Raw genomic sequence first — 14,095 nt, forward strand, 5'->3', positions numbered from 1 at the left:
TGGTGTGGACCAATGAAGGCATAATTTACTGGTCTGGTGTGGACCAATGAAGGCATAATTTACTGGTCTGGTGTGGACCAATGAAGGCATACCTTGCTAGATTTCTTGCTGGTGGCAGAGCCTGGTCTTGTGTTGCTGTTGAGCTGAGAGGAACTCGAGCTGACTTCGTCATCTTCCTCCTCCTCTTCATCAAAATTCATGCTACTGGAGATTCCTGATAAAAGCATAAGACAGGGAGCCATCATTGAGCATTGATCAGTAAATAACAGTGTGTCTGCTGTGCAAATAAACTATTCAGAAAACAGCTTCACTGCATAGAGAGCAGATCATATGGTTGGCTAATCTGACGTGTGTAAAAACAAATGTGCGCTGTTATTGGAGGGTCCAGACGGCTTTATTTCTCATTTCTTTATTTCTTAGCATTAATCCAAGGATAAGACAACAGCAATCTGCAAGAAAGTGACATGTCTAACAAACTCTTTGGAGAAGTTTAGAAAGAAAGAGAAACCATTAAAAGGTGCAGAACTTACTTACATGTAACAAATTGATTTCCTTTCCATTCATGTTGTTGGTTCAAAGTGTTAAAAAGGGGTTAATATTTGTTAGCTTTATGAACAATGTTACACACAGTCATGATGTCCAGTCATTATTTCTTGCTCTCTCTCTCTCTCTCTCTCTCTCTCTCTCTCTCTCTCTCTCTCTCTCTCTCTCACCTTTCTTCAGCATGGTAACCCTCAGGTCCTGCTTGCCCTGGGTCTGTGAGCTGCTCACTGCCTCACTCGGGCTCTGGCTCTCTCCTTCACCCTCTGGGACAGGAGAGTGGCCCACCGTGAGGATTTGAATCTGGCTGCTCAAGTCCTGGCTTTCGTCCGGGAAGGCAGCTGGTCCATCAATCCCTGCGGTACCACCACAACAACACGGTGACACCCAACCACCTGTCCATCAGTGGCCTGGGCAGGTCGCACTCTCGTTTTCCACACGCAGTGCACACACGTGAACACGCAACACACACACACGATGCACACGTGTGCATGCACACGTTATATTCTGTCAGCAGCATGCAGAAACCATCATATGTGGAGATGCAGTTATGAACATGGGTGAGCATGCAAATTCAAATGAGCGCACAAAATATGCCACAACAATCCAAAAGCGCTGTTCAGGGACCAGTCACCTTTCAGTACTAACACTAAAGCGCTGTTCTGGGATCAGTCACCTTTCAGTACTAACACTAAAGCGCTGTTCTGGGATCAGTCACCTTTCAGTACTAACACTAAAGCGCTGTTCTGGGATCAGTCACCTCTGAGTACTACACTAAACTGCACTTACCTGCCCCAACCAGCTTGACAGTCCACTGCAAGCGCTTTCAGTGCCACTTCCTAACCTGTGACCTCTGCATTCACCTTGGCGCTGCCCACAGCTTCAGGCTCACAGGTAAGTGCTTGTCTTTGCGAGGCTCTCTAGTGTTCTGTGTTTCTCTGATTAGTCTGCTGTAGCATGAGGAAGACGGCGGGCAGCTTCCATGACACTTCAGCCCAGATTGCGGCCCCTGACCAAGTCCACACGGGCCCGATCAAGTGGTTCCGTGTCAGGAGAGTGTACCTAACGCTGCCGCTCTCATGAGACGACGAGACAGCAGAGACAGCTGCAGAACGGCCTCATGAGAAAACGCTGATTGCAGAATAATCAGTGCCAGATTTACAGCATAATTACAGCCTTTCTTAATGTGTGCACCAACATGGCTCCTCCAGTCAGAAGGCACGGGGAGAGAGATAATGAAGGAGAGAGAGAGAGGGATGGATGGATGTCTGGAGTCGGAAAGCCAGGTTGGTTAATGACACTGGGTCTGGGAGAGGAAAAGGGAGATGGCAAGAGAGAGAGGGAAAGAAACGGAGAAACTGAATGAGAAACGGAGAAACTGAAAGCGGGACTATTGATTATAGTGTATGGACAGCTTGCAGACGAGCTGTTCTTGTCAATGTGTGGCAATATAACAGATTCACATAATTGGTTACAGAGAAAACTGCTGTCATTTCAAAGCCTCGTAGCTATGACACAAGCTGTCGTCTGTTTGGTTTTGAATCCCCACATCTTATAACATCACTCTCAGACAAAGTTTGGCGGAAGGTGTGTTCTTGTGTGTGTTACTGCTGTGAGCGACCTGACAAGACAAGAAAACGTCAAACATGTTCTCATGTCACCGCTGTTGGTTCTGGAGGATGAAAGACACAAACACAGCATGGAGGACCGCATGGGGGTGGAGGATACCGTGGAGGGGGGGATGCCGTCCTCCATGTATGAGGAACTGTGAAGGCCAAAGCACCTGGAGCTCGTCTGCTTGGGTGTGGAGCTTCTAACACTGTTTCCTCTTTAATTAGAGCACTGAATTAGCACATTGGTTTCTAAATATGTTGTCTTCATAGTACATAAAGTGACCTCCAAATGCACAAGAAGGAGGAAGTCAACCCTCAGGTGTGTATGCATGTGTTCGATATCCATTTGGAATTATAGCATTTCTGAGATCTGAGCAACTGTTTTAGGTGAGCATAATTATTAGGACAGTCGGCTGGACTGCTTAAATGTTTACAGTGGCCGCAACCTCTGGTCAAGTCACAGAAAGCATGACACAGCACTTCTTATGAGATGATCTGCATTTAGGCATCAAACCTTTCCATGTGATGTCTATCAGAATATGAAAGTATTTTGCCTGTGTCGCTACAACACATGTGGGCATAAAATCCGAATGCCATTTGGCTCATTAACAGTACACAGTGATTGGAGTGTGTAGTGTTACACATACATTCGCTGTTAAAAGTTGGATCTTGGGCGAAAAATCCAGCGTCAGTTTGATTTGATCAGAATCATTCATTGCAGAAATAGAAATATCTTGTTCCTTGATGTCAAATGCTTGGCGGTCAGGTGGCTTCAACTGTCATAATACAATCTGGCAGATGGTGCCGCCTGTATCTGGCACTTGTGTCTAGACTATATGTTCTGAAATCATTCACTATCATTCACTATCATTCACTATCACCACGTTCTCAGAAGTGATGAGTGAAGTCCTTTCATGGTGCCCCGCGTGGTTAAACATGGCTACGTCCATCACAGGCTGGACATGCGTGTAATCATGTCTACGCTGTTGAACTAGACCATGTGTTTTCCAAACGTTTGTCAGTCTTGCGTAGCTGCGTAATCTGGCATTTTTGCTTTTGGTGCAGATTAGACATTTGCAGGTTGTGAGGAAGTCACGGCGTTTTCTTTCTTTTTCCAGATTTTCCAAGTGCATTTTATTCTGCCACCGCTATAATTTGGATTTTTTCCTTGAAGTGAGTGGCTGGCTGTACCTTTACATACATTTAATGTTTCTGCTTCCTAAAGTTCTAGTGTTTCTAGACTGTGAAAGTGCAAAATCCTATTCATGTTTTTAAATAAATAAATATATTCCCACATCAAAAGGATCTTAGATATGTCAACATCAAAAATAGTCCTTTACCTGTGCTGTATGAGGAAACCTGTGTACAATATCTGTTCTTTAACTGTGCTTCTGCAATGCCCTTATATTATTTCTGTAAGCGCAAAGCTGTTGTCTTGCTTGATAACGGCACTGGACAGGACAGGCCAACCACGACATTAGCGGAACTAGCACGAGTACTAACCAGAACAAGCAACCCCTTCCCAACACACACACACACACACACACACACACAACCATGCAAATGGCAGGCTCATCCGTCTCCGGGAACTGAAGGACCAGACACGGGCGATGGGCTGACCTCTTTGCTTTCCCTTTCGCTCCTTCTTGGCACTGCCCGTCTGTGGGGTAGAGGTGGGCGCCTTGTTTTTTTTAGCCGAGCGAGGGGCCTGAACCTCTGCCCCAGCCTTGAGCTCCTGCTCAGCTTCTTGAACTACACAGGGAGGCGCGGGAGGAGGTGGCATAGGAGAGATGTGAGCAGAGCGGGACAGAACACCGAGCCAAAACAGAGAAAGGAAAGTCAGAGTGTAGTTAGTGTGGGAACCAGACGGCTGAAATGAGCAAAGACGGTTTACAGAGAGGACGGTTTTAGGAGGGTGGTGGACATGCGTTATATGGCGTCCTTTCACAGCTATACCAAATCATTTCAAAATCAGTTCTACAGTATCAATCCTAAGTTTGTCACTCTAAAGTTTCAAACTAGTAAAATACATAAACATTAAAGCATCGTAGTGGATGAAATACTGGCACAAAGATGATAAAAGCGAAAATTGGACACTCTGAGCTGTAAGGCTCAATATTGGATGAAATCTTATTCACTGGAGCATCTACTATTGGTCTTTGTAGTTTTTTTATTTGTCTCATCTCAGGCCATGTCCTGCTTTGCTGTCTTTAAGATCGCCTCTGAAACACGGATCTGACTCGTCACTTTCTCACAAGGCTTGGCTTGGCTCACTAGAATGCCAGCACATCACCGTGAGTCGAAGCCCACACGCACTGTTGTGTAACCAAGTTCGAGCTGTCAGTCAAACAGTACAAAAAGGAAACATGTATTATTCATGAAGTAAAATCACAAAGCAATAAAGGCTTGAAGTTTTGAACAGTGCAAATGAGTGAGTGAGTGACAGTACGTGCTAATATAAATATGTTTGTTAAAGAGAAGAAGGAAAACTCAAATTTAAACAATCTGCAAAATTTAGCAGGCAACATTGATATGGCCTGTGAAACTGGGAATCACGGTAAAAAACTACATCCAATTGTGGTTGTGATTGAATTCATCCACTAAGAAGAGAGAGGCAGGGAAACGGTCTCACCTACACCACTGCCTGTATCAGCTACACCACTGCCTGTGTCTCACCTACACCACTGCCTGGGTCTCACCTACACCACTGCCTGTCTCACCTACACCACTGCCTGTATCAGCTACACCACTGCCTGTATCAGCTACACCACTGCCTGGGTCTCACCTACACCACTGCCTGTCTCACCTACACCACTGCCTGTGTCTCACCTACACCACTGCCTGTGTCAGCTACACCACTGCCTGTATCAGCTACACCACTGCCTGTGTCTCACCTACACCACTGCCTGTGTCTCACCTACACCACTGCCTGTGTCTCACCTACACCACTGCCTGGGTCTCACCTACACCACTGCCTGTATCAGCTACACCACTGCCTGTATCAGCTACACCACTGCCTGGGTCTCACCTACACCACTGCCTGTCTCACCTACACCACTGCCTGTGTCTCACCTACACCACTGCCTGTGTCAGCTACACCACTGCCTGTATCAGCTACACCACTGCCTGTGTCTCACCTACACCACTGCCTGTGTCTCACCTACACCACTGCCTGTGTCTCACCTACACCACTGCCTGGGTCTCACCTACACCACTGCCTGTCTCACCTACACCACTGCCTGTATCAGCTACACCACTGCCTGTATCAGCTACACCACTGCCTGGGTCTCACCTACACCACTGCCTGTCTCACCTACACCACTGCCTGTGTCTCACCTACACCACTGCCTGTGTCAGCTACACCACTGCCTGTATCAGCTACACCACTGCCTGTGTCTCACCTACACCACTGCCTGTGTCTCACCTACACCACTGCCTGTGTCTCACCTACACCACTGCCTGGGTCTCACCTACACCACTGCCTGTCTCACCTACACCACTGCCTGTATCAGCTACACCACTGCCTGTATCAGCTACACCACTGCCTGGGTCTCACCTACACCACTGCCTGTCTCACCTACACCACTGCCTGTGTCTCACCTACACCACTGCCTGTGTCAGCTACACCACTGCCTGTATCAGCTACACCACTGCCTGTGTCTCACCTACACCACTGCCTGTGTCTCACCTACACCACTGCCTGTGTCTCACCTACACCACTGCCTGGGTCTCACCTACCACTGCCTTCACCTACCACTGCCTGTCTCACCTACACCACTGCCTGTATCAGCTACACCACTGCCTGTATCAGCTACACCACTGCCTGGGTCTCACCTACACCACTGCCTGTCTCACCTACACCACTGCCTGTGTCTCACCTACACCACTGCCTGTATCAGCTACACCACTGCCTGTGTCAGCTACACCACTGCCTGCCAATAATGCTACTCCTGGTCACCATGTCTGGAAATGCACTGTTACTCTTCATGTTGCTCAGTATTACTCAGGCCAGGGACTACAGGGTGAATACCAGCCAGAGCACAAACAGAGAAAGCCAGGAGACCCTCTCAAACCCTGCCGCTGGTCTGACTTCATTTTAGTCGGGCACTGTGAAGACAGCTTGTTTAACCGTGAGCAGCTGGGGCTGGAGATCAATAGGACCAGCTCTCACAACCGTCCCCCGTGTGCTGAGAACCAGGGCGTTGTTTGAGGAAAGGTTCATGCTGTACTTCCATTTCCAATCACGGACATTCCCAGACCACTGTTCAGATAGCCTGATCAATACTGCTCCAGCAACACAAAGACCTCTCTGGCTAATCCTCTGCGGTCTGGCACAATACGTCCCTTCGTACTGATCTGAGACCAGTTTTCCAGTCTTGCGATGGCCGATAATAGTGGATGTATGTAAGAGAGGCTGAACCAAAATCAGAATAAAAACAAAACCAAAACTCTAGTAGGGGGGTATGCTAACAGGAGCCTGGCTGCGATGTGTGGGTGGAGCGGTGGGTGGAGGCGAGTGTGCATACCATGGTAGATGGTGCTGCTGTTGCTACTCAGGTAGGACTCCACCAGCGGCGCCTGTTCCTCTGTCTGCCTGGTCCGGCGGGGTCGTGAGCGCGCATCCAGGTTGGACTGCACCATCAGGGGCTCCTGTCGCTTCTTCTTCTGTTTCTGCTCCAGGAGCGCTCGCTGCAATACATGCACAAGAGTGGACCTGACCTCTGACCTCCGTGCACAGCAGTCAGCTGGGAACATCTGTCATAACGTTGGAAACCCAATCTCCACAAATCCAGTTCCTGCTAACAAGCGCCGAGTAAAAGCAGATAACCTGCTACATATGATTGTTGCGAGGGGACGTTCACAGCAGTATAGCTGCCGCTGGTACATTTCAAATAAACGATTCATTAAAAATGAATCTTGCAGATATTGCACAGGTATGAACAGACACCCAGTGTAAAAGAAAAGTCTAACAGCCATTAATCTTACATGGTGTCTCACGCTACATTTTACCCTTTGATTGTTTACACAACAGAATGATTTTTTGACCCCACGAAGCCTCTAAATGTCTGACTCCTCCCTTCCTGAGGACACGCAGGGAACCTTTCCACATCCTACTTCCTGTTGCATCCTAATTCCTAATTAGTTTTGCTCTCTTACAAAGTATTACAGTTCTGAAGCCTCAGAGCTGGGAGTGGGTCATAAAACAGCTCCGGGCTTCCTCTGTGAAATTCCCTAAGGGAATTTCTCTCCGCCTGTTTGGAGTGGCAGAACCAGACCGCCGTGACTCTGAGGCGTGACGTTGCTGAGTGCACCTTCCACACAGGCAGCTGTCGGAGCTCCTGTTTCCTTTGGTAGAACATTCAGGGCCTCGAAGCCAAGACTGCCACAGCTCAGTCGTCCCCACGCTGTCTGCTTTCCTCCAAAAACCCCAGCGGCATCCACGCGGGGCCAGGAAACATTACAGGAGTCCCTCGATGGAGAACAGTGTGCACATTCTGCTTGAGTGAATGCTCAGGCAAGCACTCCAGGTAGGTCCCACAAGTGTGTGCACGGAGGAAATCCTGTGTATGATCCAACTGGCACATGTTCTTTTGTCCAGAAGTGCCTGAGAGTGTCATATCCCCTGCAGACATGCTACAGAGTATCAGAAGCAGAACACACACGGGTGGAGGTATAACCGAGGGGTCTTGAAGCTTGAAGTGACGACCACTTCTCCAACACTGCAGTGAATCCAGGACACCAAAGCAGTCAGCAGTTTCACAAACTACAAATTTTTGTTACCAAATTAGTGTTAAGATCAGAACGACCTCTTTTGATGAAATCCATAAAGAACAGTTATTATGTGTAAGGGAATAAATGGATTGAATGAACTCTCATCTGTTATGAACCTGAGTTAAAAGCTCCAAGAGCCTTTGCTAGCTGTTATTGCTTAAAAAAAATTCTGTAGGAAGCATAAGCAAGACTGCAGAGTTTAAACACATTCATCGAGGTAGCCGTGTGTGTGCTCTGTCCTTCTTGTCCTTCTTGTCCTTCTCTCCAACGGAGAACTACATGAGTGTGTGAGAAGACCTTCGCTTATTAAAATACAAAGACAGGTCTCAGGACAGACACAGGATGCTGAAGACAACATCACCTAGAGTATCACTATAAAAAACAGCATGCAATCAGCATGCGTCTCCATGATGGGGCGGGGTTTAATGATATTGTCCAGCTGTTTGTATCACCTTTCCTTCATTTTATCAGTAGCTGAAATATTTCCATAGTTCTGATTTAAGCTTTTTTGATGGAGGTAAAAGTTCTGGGGTCACACCACCATCTGCTGTGCTCTGGTATCTCTCCCTGTGTTTACAGTGACACGTGATCAGTGCGTGTGAGTGTGGAGGGGAGGTGGCGTGCCTCCTGAATCTCACACTGCAGCTCTACAGTGACTGAGGGATTCTCCCTTTCCTGTTCACACACACACACACACAGTCAATCCTCCAGCATGGTAGTGCTGCTACACACACCCTTAGAAGCTGTCCTGTCCTCAGTCTGTCTATTCTGGAAACTCAATCACTACTCTGCTTGTCCTCCAGAGATGTGATGAAGCAGCAGTCACAAACACACTCCTAGCTGTTTCCGTACGGAGCACACACACACTTCTGGTTGTTTCCACACGGAGCACACGCAAGAGGGGCTCTAACCAGCTCAAACAAATTCAATAAACGCGTGTATACTAAGAGCCTGTGTATTAAAAGTGCATTTAATTATGGTGCAATTTTCCAAAATATTCATTATAAAGGAGGTAACGCTGTCAGGGACCTTTGGGTTTCTGGACCCACCATTACAAACAAAAGTGCTCATTCCCATTGTTAGTCATGTTTTTATACACTCTGCTACTCAGTTTAGGAATAAAACAGCCCTATGAATGAGTCTGTCGGTCCATAACAAAGAAATCTCCATCAGAGACCATTTACAGGAAGCGTTACAGGAAGTGTTCTGCATAACTGCCACACTCTTTAAAATGTCTCTGCTAATGAAGGAGTAACAATTCACATACGAAAAATCTGTGAATTAATCAGAATTTCAATTTTGGTTTTTGACCAAATTAATTTCGCAAATTGTTCTTCACAGAAGCTCTTCCCATATTATTCCATTAGGAGAAACACCTTTTCCTGGTGGGCTACATGTATGGTACAGTACACGTCACCCTTTAACACGACTACTGCAGCCAGTCAGGCTGGAGCACACCGTGCCCCCTGGTATCACAGCTCAGACCCATGTTAATCAGTCAGGACTCACGGTTATGCCTCTCAGTGCGCTATGACATGGTATAATAAGAGCTAGCCGCCTCCATCAGCCCTGCATGCCTGTCCGAGCAGCGTCCTGAAGGAGAATTTGAGATGGGAATGCCTGAACCTGAACGCATTCCTGTCCTAGTCGGGGGATTTGCACAGAACTAATGGAATATCATAGGAAGACCATGGGGTCATCTGGGGTCATTCACATGATGCTCTTATTAATGAACTGTCTTGACAAGGTAACAGCAATATAAACCTGTAAAGGGGCAGTTATGTAATGTGGACTTACAGCGACCTGGTGAACTAGTTCACATTTAATTCAGTTTTCCTCTCCTTTTCAGCCTTCTGTAGTCTCTATCTCTCACGCACACACACACACACACACACACACACACACACCTGCATTCTCTCTCACACTCCCACAACATAAACTGATTTATAACTCGGTCCTTTGTTGAGGATGTGGCCAGTGGGTTATGGACGCTGGAGGGGGTGCTGTGGAGGTGGGTGCAGACAGCACTGACCTGCCTCTCTAGCTTCTGTTGCCGGAGGTTACTGCCCTCGTCATCCAAGGTGCTGTAGAGAGACAGAAAGAAACAACGTTTCACTTACGTTCATTATGTGTGTGCCAGACAGACTTAGCGCGACCACCGTCAGACCTTCAAGCTGTACTTGCAAGCTTGTTTCCGGTGCTCCTAATTGGGAAATGTGTTTTTGCTGTTTAGTTATGTTGTCTAGGGACTGATCCAGAGCACATACAAAATAAAGCCCAAAAACGTCTCCTTACAAGAGAGAAGAGCCCACTGCCCTGAAATAAGACAGACACAAGGCACACACACACACATACACACACACAAAATAGACATATGTTCTTCCATATATAAGTACCCAGTTCATCCATAATGAATTTCTGACTGCAGATCCACTGCTGACAGGATGTAATTCGGCTAAGGCACCATTCTCATCACAGCAGCGGCATGGTAACAGTGGCGTGGCGGTGGGTGTGGTGTCACTGCAGTATTGCTGGATTTTACCTGCCACAGGTGCGCCCAGGATGACCTACCAACCACCACACGCACACCCACAGCCCCAGCTGACCTGTGCTGAGGAACCCACCACTGGGGAACAGGACGAGCACTGAAATAAGCCGGGTTGTAGTCTCCAACCACACGCCTCAAAGATGTCCAAATAAATGTTTCCAGTAAAGAGGGGGAGGATAATTAAAAATTCATTGCCTCTGTGCTCCTACTGTGATTCAGTGGTAAGGTGATTCAAGCTATGAATATTCATAATTTTTTTTCTTTATTGATGCATATTTAAAGGTGTCACCATGGAGGCTAGGAGCCTCATTTTCCAAGGGAGATTTGGAAAATTATAAAATACATGACATCAAAACACACATCAAAGTATTAAAACGCATTACAAAACTGTGCATGTGCTCCTGTGTGTCCTATTATGTGTCATCAGTAGGTCTCTGTTCAGTGACGTGTACAGCAGAAAGCATGATGGAGAGGCTACACACGGAGCAGGGCGTGCCATTAGAGCTGCAAACGCGCACCTTCTACCGAGCACTCTGGCATTACCGTGGAGAGCTTGCGGAAAGGACTCATCTCACCTTCTCTTAGCCATTCAGTGGAAAGTAGTTTAGACAAATATCAAATAGCACGGGAGGTGACGGTCCCCGAGGCTACGGAGGCGAGGAGATGCTGTTAGATTAATGACATGAGCTGCCCAATCACTGTGCGGGTTCTCCTTCAGGTCCTGTGGGAGCTGGTGACCTTTGTGAGAATTTTAGCTGTCCCTACTGCTTTTATTCCTAATCGTCACTGACACTTTTAATCTCGGTCATGTCACCAGTCTGACCTATCTGACTCTGACTCTCGGTCACGTCACCAGTCTGACCTATCTGACTCTGACTCTCGGTCATGTCACCAGTCTGACCTATCTGACTCTGACTCTCGGTCATGTCACCAGTCTGACCTATCTGACTCTGACTCTCGGTCATGTCGCCAGTCTGACCTATCTGACTCTGACTCTCGGTCATGTCACCAGTCTGACCTATCTGATTCTGACTCTCGGTCATGTCGCCAGTCTGACCTATCTGACTCTGACTCTCAGTCATGTCACCAGTCTGACCTATCTGACTCTGACTCTCGGTCATGTCGCCAGTCTGATCTGTCTGACACTCTTGCTCATGGTAATGTTGCCAGTCTGATCTATCTGACACTTACTCTCGGTCATGTCGCTAGTCTGATCTATGTAACACTCTGACTCTCGGTCATCTGTCTGATCTGTCTGACACTCCTACTGAGGAAATGCAACCACGAGGTTTCTCCGTTAAAGGGCAGTTGTCAGGACACAGAAGAGCTGAGAGCAGAAGAAAGAGAGAGAGAGAGAGAGAGAGAGAGAGAGAGAGAGAGCTGTTTAACCTTCCATGTACCTTCCATGTCTTTCTCTCTCCCTCTTCTCTCTGCCTCTCTCTCTCCCCCATCTTCTTTCTCTCTCTCTCTCACTCTCTCCCTCTCTTCTTCTCTAGGCCATCATCTTCAGTAGGATCAAATCATCTCACTCCTAATTACACCTGAGCAATCTCACTCCACTCTGGACACAACACACTCACAATGTTTTTATCATGCTTGCACTCAGAAGCACACGCACACACTCACTCGCGTACAGACACACGCACGCACGCACACTCACACACACTCACACACACTCACATTCCCAAAGTCAGCGGAGGGGACCCAACACTTCAGTCAGCAGTGTTGGGTCCCATTAATCTAGCAGATAATGCCATAAACAGAACTGCTCTAATGAGGGTCAACCATCTCATTACATTAGACATGAAAGCTAAATGAATGGATGCTCCATGGCAGGCGTAGGCCTCACTCTTCACAATTCCCCTCTCCTCTCCTGTCAGGTTCCTCATGACCCCGACAGCTCACTCTGTATCTGTGAGTGTGAGTGTGGCTGTGTTTGTCAATCTGTGTGTGTGTGTGTGTGTGTGTGAGTGTGTGTGTGTGTGTGTGTGTGTGTGTGTGTGTGTGTGTGTGTGTGTGTGTGTGTGTGTGTGTGTGTTCACTGGCCACATTTCCCTTTTCAGCTGATGCCGTTCAGCAGACATGTTCAAATATTTTGTGTACGGCCCCGTGACCCTCGCTGTTTAATTGAATTTGCTTGTAGGGAGATTTGGAGAACACAGAATCACAGAGGTGCGGAAAAACAAAGCAAAACAATTCTGTATTTTCCAGACATTTCTTTGGTAAAGGAAAAAGTCAATCTTTTTTTTGACCCTACAAGAGGCTTCTGTAAAAATACTGATCTCTCTGTTCTATGTGGTGCTTACTCACTCCACTGTTTCCCTGAAAGTGCCCTGAATTTAAGTGGCTTTGTTTCAGGTTGGAATAATTGACTCTGACTCGTGGTGTATGCGACAGCAGACAGATCCAGACAGAAGCAACAGCAGGGAAACATACAGCAGCAGAACATGAATTCGGCAAGTTGGTCCAACCAGTCAGAGCTGTATCACGTCAATCCCACCAATCAGAGCTGTACCATGTCAATCCCACCAATCAGAGCTGTAGCATGTCAATCCCACCATCCGCATCTGTGCCATATCAATCCCACCATTCACATCTGTGCCATGTCAATCCCACCAATCAGAGCTATACCATGTCATACCCACCAATCAGATCTGTACCATGTCAATCCCTCCAATCACAGCTGCAAATATATATTTTTAATTATGCATGTATTCATAGTATACTTGCTTATTTTATGCTCTGTAAACTGGAAAATAAATCAACCATCAAATATCAGTGCCTCAAACTACAGTGCCAAAGTTCCAGGAGCAAGCACCGCCCGGTTATGACGCCATACCAAAACAGACCAGCACACACGTCCTTCTACATAGTCTCTGAGTCCTGGACCCATGGAAAGGCCTGTGTGTGTATACCTGGTATGTTCAGTAGACCATGACCTGCCCTGGCCTGCCCCCGAGCTCCTGTTCCCACCCCATACATTATTTATATCAGGCCCCATCTGCTAGAACCAAGATACTCATCCAGCCATGCAAGAGGTCAGCCTGGGGGAGGGCTCATGGATGGAACAGCCTGGGGGAGGGCTCATGGACAGAACAGCCCTTGGACCCTCGAGTTGGACTTTGCCAGCCAGGCTTTTCTATCCGGATTACTTTTCCACAGTCCCTGGAGATCCAGGTCTTTCTCTGCTGGCTGCGCTGTGAAAGTTTCACTCTCTATGGCATTCTGTAATGCTGCTCCCCCCCTCAAAGAGCAATGATGCAGACCCCTGATCTGAGATCAGTGCCACGCCAGACTCAACCCTTCATGGAAACAGCAGCTGAAGGTAAGCTCCACCAAAACAGACCAACAAGGCCTTGTTTGGCTGCCCCGCCGGGGTCTCGTTGGACAGTCAACGCAGGCATCCAGGTCTCATCACCCTGCCTTTTGCCTTGTCTTTTGTTTCTGGTCCTTCCTAAAAAAACTGATCACCTACCTCTTCAAGATTACACCAGCAATCTGAAACCTGAACAGCAACACCAAGTATAGATCTCTTTCTGTGAAAAGGGCCAAGCAGAGGGGAAGTTCTAAATACACACTACACAAGCTCCTTCACCTTCAACAGACGCTTCAAGACAGGAAG

The 14,095-nt window shown here is 47.4% G+C and overlaps 1 protein-coding gene across 6 annotated transcripts in view; it reads right to left on the bottom strand.

Moving 5' to 3' along the window:
* Window positions 1-14,095, bottom strand: part of tub (TUB bipartite transcription factor) — a 56,375-nt gene that overhangs the window by 8,330 nt on the left and 33,950 nt on the right. For 3 of the 6 annotated variants that reach the window (XM_027007445.2, XM_027007443.2, XM_027007444.2), the window contains exons 2-6: window positions 9,958-10,009; window positions 6,680-6,842; window positions 3,774-3,905; window positions 714-896; window positions 93-214 (exon numbers count right to left, since the gene is read on the bottom strand). In XM_027007445.2, the coding sequence (XP_026863246.1) occupies window positions 93-214; window positions 714-896; window positions 3,774-3,905; window positions 6,680-6,842; window positions 9,958-10,009 (652 nt within the window). The remainder of the gene's footprint in view (window positions 1-92; window positions 215-713; window positions 897-3,773; window positions 3,906-6,679; window positions 6,843-9,957; window positions 10,010-14,095) is intronic. The other 3 variants (XM_027007446.2, XM_027007447.2, XM_027007448.2) reach the window with 2 other exon arrangements.

Source organism: Electrophorus electricus, chromosome 1, assembly GCF_013358815.1.
Source record: "Electrophorus electricus isolate fEleEle1 chromosome 1, fEleEle1.pri, whole genome shotgun sequence".
Lineage (NCBI taxonomy): Eukaryota > Metazoa > Chordata > Actinopteri > Gymnotiformes > Gymnotidae > Electrophorus > Electrophorus electricus.